The 14392-nt window shown below is 35.4% G+C and overlaps 1 protein-coding gene across 2 annotated transcripts; it reads left to right on the top strand.

Annotated features, from left to right (window-relative positions):
• The first annotated feature begins 142 nt into the window (after positions 1-142).
• On the top strand, positions 143-13720 carry dhcr7 (7-dehydrocholesterol reductase). 2 transcript variants are annotated; one of them, XM_079867298.1, is made up of 8 exons: positions 143-265; positions 1736-1856; positions 5869-6091; positions 6174-6264; positions 8285-8498; positions 9317-9521; positions 10137-10268; positions 12849-13720. In XM_079867298.1, exons 2-8 carry the CDS (start codon positions 1753-1755, stop codon positions 13311-13313), a joined length of 1434 nt encoding a protein of 477 aa, XP_079723424.1. In that variant the 5' UTR covers positions 143-265; positions 1736-1752; the 3' UTR covers positions 13314-13720. The 2 variants fall into 2 exon arrangements, with proteins under 2 accessions (XP_079723424.1, XP_079723423.1); XM_079867297.1 differs by having other exon boundaries at positions 192-265; positions 1744-1856.
• Positions 13721-14392: the final 672 nt, after the last annotated feature.

The following is a 14392-nucleotide window of genomic DNA, read 5'->3' as shown; positions in this document are numbered from 1 at the left end:
TTGCAATTTGTCATTATTTATCATTTCTGCGTAAATGTGGTGCAGCTTTGCCCTTCATGGGCTGAGCTCATCAGGCGCTCATGGGTTCAGGTCTCGCTTGTCCAATCACCGACAAGAGGATGCCTTTCGCCTCTCTCTGATTGGATCAATTGTCATGGCGTTGACTATGGGTGGAGTTTGAATTGGGCCAGAGTCTCCCCTTTGCTCGTTACATCACTGTGAACATCTGGGCAGCGTGAAGTGGCGCAGCATCACCCCAATAACTGTAAGCATTATTTTACTCCTTGAACAGTTGCTTTTATGCATTTGAAATCTAAGTTTTATTTTAAGTCGATATTTCAAGGTTGCACGTGCAGATCTCTCTTCTGCGTACGTATGCAGCGCTTAACTATAGATGGATGGGGTAATTACACTGACATTGATATGATAACTAAAGTCTTAGTAAGCATGTTAGGCAGGAGTCGTGTTTCACTTTCATCCGGTTGGTTTATTGCGGATTAAGCTCACACACAGCACCTTTAACTTGGCAGAAGAATGACGCACGGTAACCCCTGACGTCATCTCTGCGTGACACATGATTGGCTGTTTTTGGCCACTTTCAGCTTTGTTGATTTTCTGACAATAAACTCTTTAAAAGTCATGAAATGTACATTTGAAATTTCATGAACGTCATTTCCACCAAATCTCTACAATAACGTATTGTGTTTAATAATAATAATAATGACGCATAGCCTATAACTATGTAGTAACTAGCATTTTATGTCCTAAATAGACAGGAATATTTTGACAATTTTTGCACGACACAAAAGTGATATTTACCTTGATGCCTCATATTTCATCTCAGCATTGTCTTCACTGAAAATGTTGCCTTTTTGGTAACTTTTTATTAAAACATAGTTAAAGCAACTTTCCTTTTGTTGTAGTGGAAACTGTAGTTTCTTTTGTTGTAGTTTAAACATGCTTTGTTTTTATTATCCTATCCACTTTTTTATTCAATTTTGTACCCATTTCATATAAAGTGTCTTTAACTTCTATGTAGGCTACTAACATTTAATTGAATCATTTGATACAATGCACTTATTGTGTACATACAAGTTTTTACATTGTACTTATATTTATATTTATATATATATATTGCAATGCAACACTATCAATCTTTTTTTTTTTTTTTTTTTTTTTTTGGACACAAGTACATAGTAGTTAAATATTTTGTTGCATAAATTATTACGATATTACTTATTTGAAGCCATGTAACCCCGAATGGAACAATTCTCTGCATGTTGTTCATATGCAGATGTTCATATAATAAAAGACGAGACAATTTACAGTTGACTACAAACCCATAAACCCTAAAAAAAAGATAAAAAAAAAAAAAAAAAGATTGAGAGAGACAGAGGAACTACCTTTGCTTGCATAACATAACCACACAATTCATAATCTCTTATCAGTTGGAGAGATAACATTATATGTCACCGCTCTAATTGCAACAACCCTGTTCCTCTAAAACTGATATGTTATATGATAAACTAAGCTATTTAAAACCATTGAATGTCCAATTAACTTTTTCAGCTAATGCAAATGTCATTTCTTATCATATTTAGCACATATACATAACACCTACATTGTGTTATCTGTTATCTACAGTGCACTTTGTTCTCCACTTATGCCAGACACGTGTTTGCCATCTCAGAGGTTATTCGTACGCTCTTCCCCCCATCTCTCTCTCTATTCTCAGTCCCACAGACGTCCACGATGGCAGGCGACGCTGTGAGAAAGCGCCAGAAGGGCAGCTCTAATGGAGCACAGGCAGGGCTGAAAGACCAGGGAGACGAGCCGGCTCAATGGGGAAGAGCATGGTAAGTCACTGCACACACACTGCATGTAGACGGACAGTAGTAGTTTCAGTAAGTCGGGCATACTGTGCATAACACATGGTTTGGTCAGGTTCAGTATTATAATGTACACTACTGGTCAAAAGTTTTAGATCGGTAAGATTTTTTACGTTTAAAAGAAGTCTCTTCTGCTCACCAAGGCTGCATTTATTTGATAAAAAACAATATAAAAAAAAACAGTAATATTGTGAAATATTATGACAATTTAAAATGACTGTTTTCTATTTTAATACATTTTAAAATGTAATTTATTCCTGTGATCAAAGCTGAATTTTCAGCATCATTACTCCAGTCTTCAGTGTCACATGATCCTCTAATCACTCTAATATGATGATTTGATGCTCAAGAAACATTTATTATTATTATCAATGTTGAAAACAGTTGTGTACAAATTTATTTCAAAATTCTTTGATGAATAGAAAGTTCAAAAGAACAGCATTTATTTAAAATAGAATATTGTCTTACATTATAAATGTCTTTACTGTAACTTTTGATCAGTGTAACTCATCCTTGATGAATAAAAGTATTGATTTCTTTTATTTCTTTCCCCCAAAAATAAAATTAAAATTCTTACTGACCCGAAAACTTTTGAACGGCAGTGTTTAATGTTACAAAAGCTTTAGATTTCAGAGAAATGCTGTTCTTTTGAACTTTCTATTCATCATAGCATCATGAAATAAAAATGTAAAAAACTGTTTTCAACATTGATAATAATAATAAATGTTTCTTGAGCATCAAATCATCATATTAGAGTGATTTCTGAAGGATCATGTGACACTGAAGACTGGAGTAATGATGCTGAAAATTCAGCTTTGATCACAGGGATAAATTACACTTTACTGTATATTCACATAGAAAACAGCGGTTTTAAATTGTAATATATTTCACATTAAGACTGTTTTGTTTTTTTTGTTTTTTTAAATAAATGCAGCCTTGGTGAGCAGAAGATACTTCTTTTAAAAACATAAAAAATCTTACCGATCTAAAACTGTAGTGTATATGTGATAGTAGTTTTATTTTGAAGTGAATTACTGATTTAACCCAGAATTCTGAAGATGAATTAGGCATAATCTTAGGTTAAAAGAAGTTTAGCTTGCTACTATTTCTGTGTTCAGTCACTAAATCTTGTGTGTGCCACCCAAAGGAATCTACTAATCAATAACACTGGTGTTATGAATGCATTATTTACAGTTATACAAGTCATACAAGTTTCAAAAGACATGAGGAAATAATGACAGAATGTAATTTTTTTATGAACTATTGATTTAATAAACTTTATGCAATTGTTAGCGGACCAGACACATGTAGATTCAAATACACAATTATATGCATCACGGTTTCATGACAATTTGAATATAAATGAACTAAATAACTGTATAATAAAATATACTAATGGATAACGTAGTGTAATGTAATTTAATAATGTTTGTTAATTGTATCAAATAAAGTGTTTTTAAAATGTAAAATATCGTCTTTTTTTTATTATACTTCAGTAATCGGTTGCAACACAAAACACAGACACATAAATTACGTTATAAAGTTGAATCTTCAGTGGAATATTTGGACACCTGTTCGTAAATGTATCTAGGGATGCACCGAAATGAAAATGAAAACAATAATTCTTTATATTTGAAAGCCGATTGCCACCGATAAATCAAAATCCAGAATTTTAGAGAGCGTGGTTGCAAAAACAAAAGCCATGTCCCAAACACATAAATAATGTTTTTATAATAATTTGATGTAGCCTATATGACAGACTTGCACGTTGCACTTGACCGTATTTATCTTTTTGAAGTGATATCAATCATATTTCAAACAGTTCAAAACCATCATGTTGAACAGTTGCGCATATGAAGCGTCTCCACTGAAGGAAATAATACATTATATCAGGGTCGGAGTGGGGCCACTTTTCAGCCCGGGAGTTTCAGTCCCAAGACCGGCCCACTTTTTCCATGGTTGAATTCCAAATTAGCACTTTTTCTAAATTGGATAAATGAAGCAACAGTTCAACTCGTAGGCTACTATTGTGTAGTTTGTATTAATACCATGGTTCAACAAATAATGTAGCCTAAAGGTTAAATAATAATTCACTTAGACTTTATAAGAAGCAATTGCGACTTTATTTCACACAATTCTGACTTTATATTTCGCAATTATGACTTTATAACACGCAATTATGACTTTATTTCACACAATTATGACTTTATATCTCGCAATTCTGACTTTATATCTTGCAATTCTGACTTTATAAGAAGCAATTGCGACTTTATTTCACGCAGTTCTGACTTTATATCTCGCAATTCTGACTTTATAACACACAATTGCGACTTTATTTCAAGCAATTCTGAGAAATAAAGTCAGAATTGCGAGATGTAAACTCTCAATTGTGAGATAAAAAGTCGCAATTATCTTTTAAAATGTTTTATTCTGTGGCGGAAACAAGCTTCCATACCTCCTGGCCTCTTCCTCCCATCCATCCTCCCTGACGCGTACCGTTACGGTAGGGCCGGCCCAGCTTTCGGTAGGCGCCGGTGGTGCCGCGGTAGCCTACCTGAGAAAATGTTTTGGAAAAGACGGGCTATGGACCCAACCAACTCTATAGGAGGGGAGGGGAGGACTCCCTCACATGGTACAACCCATGAAGAGGCTGCGCGCTGCGGCTGCGGTGTCAGAATGCGAAACGTGTGTAGCCTAATGTAACTAACGTGACATTGAAATGTAAAAAAAAAAAATAAATTCCTCGACCGGCCCAAAAGTGAAGTGGCCCACCGGGAATTCTCCCAATTCTCCCGATTACCCACCCGGGCCTGCATTATATATAGACATTAATATATCGGCCAAATTTTCTTAATCAAACCGATAACGATAACATTAAAAATGAACATGTGGTGGCCCGTGGCCGATATATCGTTAGGGTGACCACCCGTCCCGCTTTGCGTTGTCCCGCACAGCATTTTCACCCCTTGTCCCACACATCACATATTGAGAAAATGTCCCGCATTTTCATCAGTCTATTGGTTTTTAATTATCATATTAAGAAAACGTGCATGTGTTCTTTTGCCTTTTTAAGAAAGCATTTTATTTATTCTTTTTGCGACGTAGTTTTTCCCCTGTATTTAACAGCGCTTTGTGAGAAGTACAAATACAACAGCCGTTTTTTAAATCCTATCCAACGGTTGATAAGAAAGGAGTAAACTAGTAGGTCGTGACAGCTGTCAGTCAAAATGTGGACCGGTGATTCGGTCCATGTGTCCCTGTCAGAAAACAAATGGATAATTCGGTCAATTTAAATTAACTTAATTGTTTAATAACTAAATAATTATTAAACTCTTTAATTTAACAGAATTGATCAACTTGTTGCTTTAATTCACTGGTTGTTTTAATTCACATACCTTCTTAAAATATAAAAGTTTTTGGTTTAATATATTCTTAATATATAAGACTGTCAATGATCTAATTTCATGTTGTTTTATATTTTATTTGTTTATTTTGTTGGATTTTAATTGGACTTGGTCAGAACTGTTTCAAAAATAGTAATCTGCATGATGCCTGCTGCCTTTGGGCTCAGTGATGTTGAATTTAAATGACATGTCAAATAAAGGCATGTTATGTTACATTGTGATGGTGTTTTCTGGAAGGGACTAAAGAACAAAGAATTTTTATCAGCTGAAAGGCAGAATTCAAATGTTTTTATTAAGTTAGACATTATATAATAATAAAAAACTAACAAAAAAGTCCATCTTTAAAGATAATCAGTCTGACGGGTGCAGAAACACAGGGGTGGTTTATGTTTTAGTGTTGGTAAAATGTCCCACATTGTCCCACACAAACTTATAATCGTCCCGCATTTGGTTTGTTTGATGGTGGTCACCCTATATATCGCGCATCCCTAAATGTAACAAATTATTCTGACAATGTCATCAATTCTAAAAATCCGATATCCTGGAATATCCTGATAACCTGTGGATCCCTGTAGGGAGGTGGACTGGTTCTCTCTGACCGCTGTGATCCTGCTGCTGTGCTTCGCCCCCTTCATCGTGTTCTTCTTCATCATGGCGTGTGATCAGTACCAGTGCTCCATCAGCCATCCGTTACTGGACCTCTACAACGGTGACGCCACCCTGCTCACCATCTGGACCCGGGCCCCTTCCTTCACATGGGCCGCTGCCAAGATCTACGCAGTCTGGGTCACATTTCAGGTGTGCAGAATTACAGAACAAATGCCATTTGAAGTGAGAAAGAGGCCTTGAACTCTGTGAGGTCTGGTTGTCTCTACACTAGGTGGTGCTGTACATGTGGGTTCCAGATTTACTGCATAAGATCCTTCCAGGCTACGCTGGAGGAGTTCAGGACGGCGCCCGAACACCTGCAGGTCATACACAATACATCATTCATTTATCAGAAATATTCATGTACATTTACTCATCTGACTAGCTTTTGGAAGATGTGGTACACTGGTGGACAAAGGTTTGGCATAATTCAGATTTGAATAATAATTACTTTAATAATTTTACTCTCCAAGGCTAAATATATTTGATTAAACATTTTTAAATTTCAGTTTTTTAATTTAATATAGTTATTTCCGTGATCAAAGCTGAATTTTCAGCATCATTACTCCAGTCTTCACTGTCGCATGATCCTTCAGAAATCATTCAAATATGTATTATTGATATTGAAAACAGTTTTTGCTGCTTATATATATATATATATATATATATATATATATATATAAATATATAATTATTATTATTATTATTTTTTATTTAAAGATCTTACTTTCCCCAGACTTTTAAATGGTTGTGTATCACAACTTCCACGAAATTTTAAGCAGAAAAAAACTGTTTTCAAGATTGATAATAATCTGAAATATTTCTCGAGCAGCAAATCATCATATTAGAATGATTTCTGATGATCATGTGACACTGAAGACTGGAGTGATTATGCTAAAAAAAATTAACTTTGATATTGAAAAAGTTTTTGTTGCTTAATTTTTGTGTGGAAACTGTCATTTTTTTAAATATTTTTTTTAACATATATCTTTATTGTCACTTGAATCAGGAATTGAATAAAATTCATCCCTATATATATATATATTTAGGGGTGTGACAGTTAGCATATAACCGTGAGACCGACGGTTATAGTTGAACACCGTCATTACAACTCTATAACCGCCAAAACCGAGTTATTAAAATATTTTTTACAAACATTTTTTATCATAGAGAATGTTTAAATACTAATTAAAAACAATTGTTAACAGTCTGTGTTATTAATGGTCTACGTCGTTTCCAACTGTATTTGATTCTTTGCCAAGTACCCCTTGACCGACCGCCAGTCATTTGAGATAGAAATAAAAGCTATGATATAGCCTAGTGATGTGCCATCATTATGAGATTTATTAAGCAAATGACAAACATTTGCAATAATAAACATTAGCAATGAACATTTGCAATCGGGAGACATGGTTTTTACCACTTAATGAAGTTTTGTTTTGTAGAAAGCATTTCTTTAAAGCGAATTTCGTTTTGTACAAATTGTATCTTAATTTTAATAAATGTTTCATCAACCAATTGCATGTATTTAATAAATAAAAAAATAAAATAAAAAGCAAATATAGGAGACAATATAATAACCGTGACATGGAGGCTCCGATGCGCCGCGTTCACTTGCATTGCATTGTGAAGTTGAACTAGAGCGCATCTCATCGTAAATGAATGAAACTCAGCGTAGGCCTATGCTTTGCTGCATCCTTTCTAGAACAGACAAGGGCTTTCTTGCGGCTCGCATCAGCAGAGCATTGCATCGTCCATAGACCGCAAAACAATCAGTGGATGGCGGGCGGGTGCGGCTTTGAAATCTGGTAAAAAAACATTGGTGATGATGAGTTTTGAGTTTTGTGATGCGGTTGTGGATGAAATAATACCCCATCCGCGTATCTCTATTGATAACAACATTGAACACTACACAAATATTATTTTTATTCAAACTAAGTTGTCCTATAACAGACGAACGTCACGAACATATATATATATATATATATATATATATATATATATATATATATATATATATATATATATATAATTTTTTTTTTTTTTTTTTTTTTTTTTTTTTTGATCTTACTTTCCCCAGACTTTTAAATGGTAGTGTATATGATTTCTGATGGATCATGTGACAGTGAAGACTGGCGTGATGATGCTAAAAAAATTAGCTTTGATCACAGGAAAAAATTACATTTGAAAATATATTCAAATAGAAATCAGTCATTTTAAATTGTAATAATATTTCACAATATTATGATTTTTTCTGTATTTTTGCTTTGGTGAGCAGAAGAGACTTCATTATTCTTAATACTTTAATTCACATTTCATTGAGTTTTCCTCTCTTATTGTCAGGTTTGATTAATAAGTACGAGGTCAACGGTCTGCAGTGCTGGATAATCACTCATGTTTTGTGGGTGGCTAACGCTCAATACTTCCACTGGTTTTCACCAACCATCATCATTGACAACTGGATCCCTCTGTTATGGTGCACCAACATCCTCGGCTACGCCGTGTCCACTTTCGCTTTCATAAAGGCCTATCTGTTCCCCACCAACCCGGAGGACTGGTGAGAAAACACATTCTGATTATTTACTGTACATACAATACTCTACACAGATCTTCAACAAATGAATCCACGTAAAATCATTTCAGATCTTTTTTCACATATAATTTTATATTGAAACCAAAAAGAACAAGAACAACACACGTTCTTTGTAAGCTATTTGCTAGACATGGCTTCAGTAATTAAAAAAAATATTCAGGGTTAATCAGCTTCAATTAAATGATGACTAAAGGAGGTCTTTAAAAGTCTTAATTCCACAATTTAAGGCCTTAAAAACATCTTAACTTCAGTTCATAAAGTCATGGCATTAAATGATGCATGCACTTTATAAAAAGTTAATATCTTCCTCAGTTTTTGTGTCTTGTTTTCCAGTACAGATATCTAAACATTCTTACTGGAGAAGCAAAATTAACATATGAACTCTTATTTTCTATTTACACTTAAAACAAAAACAAATATATGTCAATGGTTTTGAATTTATTTTAATCATAAACTCACTTCATTTTGATCAATTTCACAGAAAACAAGACGACTTCTTACCCTATACCACATTGCTTCTCCAGTAAATGTATCTTGATTTAAGAATCTTTAGATATTTGCACTGGAAAACAAGACAAAAATACTGAAGAAGAACCTCAAATACTGAGGTTTCTCCCTCAACATTTACATGTAGAGCACATGTTGTGTTCCCTTGACTTTATTCCTTAGATTTTCTTTACTTGGTCTTTAAAAAGTCTTATATCGACCTTCCTAAAATCTGTTGATTCCTGTTGATGTTTGTAGTAAAATGTTCAAACGTCTTGTTCGTGTTTGATCTGCAGTAAATTCACAGGCAACATCTTCTACAACTACATGATGGGAATAGAGTTCAACCCTCGTATAGGAGAATGGTTCGACTTCAAGCTCTTCTTCAATGGCCGGCCGGGAATCGTGGCGTGGACTCTGATTAACTTATCCTATGCTGCCAAACAGCAGGAGCTGTACGGTTACGTGACCAACTCCATGATCCTGGTCAATGTTTTGCAAGTGAGTCATTGAGCCACTAGGTGGCGCTATAAAACAACTTAACTATTGCTCATACTTCAGTACAAAACCTTGACCACTACCACTAAAGTGCATTCATTTAGTTGGCTTAAACTCCGCCCCTTTCTCACATTCAGCTAATTTGCATCTATTTCTAAAAAAAAAAAAAAGTTTGGATAATAATCAAGTAAACCAAAGTTGATGATTACTTTATGAAAGATTTCACAGCAAAACGCATACCGCAACATTTCACACACATACCACAACATGTTTTTAAAAGTATACTAAAAAGGCCTTTTACCTGCTAAAAAAGTATAAATATCAATCAGTCGACAAAAAAGCATGTGGTAGATTGTGTGCAACAGGTTTTTCAGCAAAGTTTTGATCATGTTGATCATTTAGAAGCCTTAGATATGTACAGGAGGCTTTACAGGGTTCAAATTTAGCTAAGGTTTAGTGTTGCATAACATTTAATTAGTCAAAATTGATCAGATTATGGCTAGATTTAGCAACATTTTTTCTGTATTGATTCTTAAAGTGTTTTTATTTTTATTTTTTTTATCCATATTATTCCCATCACTACCTCATATGACTAATGTGCCCTCTTTCTTCTCCAAGGCCATCTATGTATTGGACTTCTTCTGGAATGAAGCCTGGTACCTCAAGACTATAGACATCTGCCATGATCATTTTGGCTGGTACCTGGGCTGGGGAGACTGTGTGTGGCTCCCGTTCCTCTACACACTGCAGGTGTGTGTGTGTCAGCGCTTGACTTCTGTTGGTTGTGGCATCCATCTACAATATTGGATTCACTATTTTATCGAGCTGCACGATTCTGAATACATTTAGAATCACAATTGACCGTTCGAAAAGACCCGCCCTCTTTAGTTACTGTTGCTACGTCCAACTCTCACGCCACACATCATGTTCTCTTACGGTGAAAAATACAGCGTGGAGAAAATTTAGTCCTTTCTTGAAGAAATTCAAACAATAAATACCTTTTTGTGACAGATCGCTGTAGCGCCGATCGTGAACCGATCATCTCTTCCATCTAGTTCATTTAATAGCATCAAATAAACATGAATGAACATCAGAAGGAATGTTGTTTCAACCGCGAAAAGACGTCAGTACACACCGTTTTTCAAGTTCAAGTCTACCGACGTTAATCTACTAACTAATTGGTGGATGGCGGATTATGATTTGTCAAATCGCCTGTCAATCAAACTCCCGGCGAAGGGTGAATTGTTTTTCTTTACAATAGAGATCACGATTCTGAAGAGACGACTAAACAAAATAACGTAATTTACTAGAGGTTCTGACAAAATGTTAATTCCTGCAGTTTTAATTCATTTGAATGAATGTTTTTTTCTTTTTTAATCGGGTTGAATGAATCATTCAATGACTCACTTCACTTGTTTCATTACTGGATGAATCAGCATTTTTTGAACGAATCTCTTGAAAAAATTATTCAGTGACAAACACTTTTTAACAGTCACTTTAACGATGTAATTGAACTTTGCTCAGTTTTATCCCAGTACTCCTGTGATCATTTGTATTATTGTAACAGAAATAATGATCCTGTGTGGTTCAAAAGACTGTTTGTGAAGCTGTTTCATACCTATCAAGTGTGCCGCACACAAGACAAAACATTTTGATCGCCCCCTGGTGGCTGTAATCAAACGGGGTGAGCCGAACTAAAAAATCCAATTGCACTTCATATAATTTCTTTCAGAAGATGGTTTCTGTCATTTAAGGTAGTTTTCATCACACAGACCTACAGTATGCTCAAGTGTTTGTTTTTCCAATAACCTTTTTCCAATGCGATTGAGTCTGCGGGAATATGGGCGGGACCACGATACCACCTCACGATTACCACTGCTCAGACTTAAGATGTCAATAGTTATTTCTAAAATATTTTGGCTTTTTTTTTTCTACAGTGTAAGGATGTAGAGACACGTCGTACTAAGGCTAACCGTTGTAACTTTTATTAATTTCCAGGAGATGAACTCTTGATATCAACAATTCAATTTTCACTAGTTCAAATTATAGTTATTGATATCAGGAATTAGATTTATACTAGTAACAATGACATTTTTTGATATCAGAAATTACATTTCCACTAGTAACAATGCTAATTCATGATATCAACAATTACATTTTTACTAGTTAAAATGCTCATTCTAGATATCAAGAATTGAATTTCAACTAGTAAGAACTAAAATTCTTGATATCTGTAATTGTATTTTCACTCGTGAAATGTCACCATAGGCTGCCATTCAAATTCAATTGTTGATATCAAGAATTGATTTCTTACTAGTTGAAATTCCAATTTCACATATCAGAAATACAATTCTCACTAGTACAAAACTTTATTTTTGATATCAAGAATTAAATTGTCACTAGTTGAAATGTCTATTCTTGATATCAACAATTGAATTGCTACTAGTAAAAATGTTCATTTTTGATATCAATAATTCCATTTTCACTAGTGACAATGTTAATTTCTGATATCATGAATGTGATTGTTACTAGTAAGAAAGCCATTTTAGATATCTGAAATTATATTGATATCAGAAATGCATTTTCAGATATCAAACATTTTTACCAGTAAGAATGTAATTATTGATATCAAAAATTATATTTCTACTAGTAAGAATTACAAAGCTGATATGTGTATTCGGAATTTCAACTAGTAAGAAATCAATTCTTGATATCAACAATTGAATTTGAATGGCAGCCTATGGTGACATTTCACTAGTGAAAATACAATTACAGATATCAAGAATTATAGTTTTTACTAGTTGAAATTAAATTCTTGATATCTAGAATGAGCATTTTAACTAGTAAAAATGTAATTGTTGATATCATGAATTAGCATTGTTACTAGTGAAAATGTAATTTCTGATATCAAAAATTGCCATTGTTACTAGTATAAATCAAATTCCTGATATCAATAACTATAATTTGAACTAGTGAAAATTGAATTGTTGATATCAAGAATTCATCTCCTGGAAATTAATAAAAGTTAAAACGGCTTGCCATAGTCGTCCATCTTTTTTTACAGTCTAATATACCTATTCAGGACAACTGCTCTCTCTGGGTCAGCGGCAGCGCCAATGCAGATGTTCGCTGTGATCGTACTTGTCAAAGGTTTAATAGACATCCTCAATGTCATTTAGGAATAAGATCGCATGGGTGTTTGAATCGCCATCGCCATCTTGTAAGGATTAATCGTGCAGCTCTAATATTTTAGCTGATCCTTCACCTCATACGCAGCTTCAATAGGAGAGTAATGACATGTAGATCTTGATTCATGTTCTTGTTCTTTAGGGCCTTTACCTGGTCTACAACCCCATCCAGCTTTCTACGCCCCACGCCACAGGCGTCCTCATCCTGGGTCTGATGGGCTACTACATCTTCCGCTCAACCAACCACCAGAAAGACCTTTTCCGTCGCACAGAGGGGAACTGCAAAATCTGGGGTAAGAAGCCCACCTTCGTGGAGTGTTCCTACCGGTCGGCCGACGGCGGCCTTCACAAGAGCAAACTGATGACCTCAGGGTTTTGGGGAGTGGCTCGCCACATGAACTACACGGGCGACTTGATGGGCTCACTGGCGTATTGCATGGCCTGTGGTGGAGATCACTTACTGCCCTATTTTTACATCGTCTACATGACCATCCTACTGGTGCACCGCTGCATTCGTGATGAGCACCGCTGTGGAAACAAGTACGGCAAGGACTGGGAGCGCTACACCACCGCCGTGCCATACCGTTTACTGCCGAACATCTTCTAGTGCGGTCCAACGAATCCCAGATCGCTTTTCAGCCACGTGCAGGAAAGCACTTTGCCGTGTTGTTTTCTGTGGCTCTTTGTGCTTGTTTTTTAACAGCTAGCTCTTTTATGGGATTATTTTGCCTTTTAGTGAGTGAGTGAGTGCGAGCGTACATGTACTATATCAGTACAATATTATCAAGGTGACACTACACTACAGAATGAAAAAGATACTGTTCTCAACTCAAGTCTTAATAAGCTCTATCTGTTTTTCAGATAGATAGAGAGATAGAGAAGATAGCTCATTATTGTTCTGGATGTAAATAGATAAAAGTCTATAAGTCCAGAAATGCTCGGACTGCAGCTTATCATTTCTATTCATATTTTTGAATACCAACCAAACTACTGAAATAAAAGTTTCTCACTTTGTCTTTGGTTTTTCTCCTGGTGAAAACCTTTTATTAAAAAGGTGGAAATCATAAATAAATAAATAAATAAAAATCAGTGCAAGTAAAACATCTGTGATAAAGCATTTAGAAAAAAAAAAAGTTCAGTAACACTTTTACTTTACTAAACTACACTCACCTAAAGGATTATTAGGAACACCTGTTCAATTTCTCATTAATGCAATTATCTAATCAACCAATCACATGGCAGTTGCTTCAATGCATTTAGGGGTGTGGTCCTGGTCAAGACAATCTCCTGAACTCCAAACTGAATGTCAGAATGGGAAATAAAGGTGATTTAAGCAATTTTGAGCGTGGCATGGTTGTTGGTGCCAGACGGGCCGGTCTGAGTATTTCACAATCTGCTCAGTTACTGGGATTTTCACGCACAACCATTTCTAGGGTTTACAAAGAATGGTGTGAAAAGGGAAAAACATCCAGTATGCGGCAGTCCTGTGGGCGAAAATGCCTTGTTGATGCTCAGAGGAGAATGGGCCGACTGATTCAAGCTGATAGAAGAGCAACTTTGACTGAAATAACCACTCGTTACAACCGAGGTATGCAGCAAAGCATTTGTGAAGCCACAACACGCACAACCTTGAGGCGGATGGGCTACAACAGCAGAAGACCCCACCGGGTACCACTCATCTCCACT

The sequence above is a fragment of the Squalius cephalus genome (genome assembly GCF_949319135.1).
Source record: "Squalius cephalus genome assembly, chromosome: 3".
Taxonomy (NCBI): Eukaryota; Metazoa; Chordata; class Actinopteri; order Cypriniformes; family Leuciscidae; genus Squalius; species Squalius cephalus.
The sequence above is the reverse complement of the archived record's forward strand: the minus strand, read 5'-3'. Positions and strand labels throughout refer to the sequence as shown.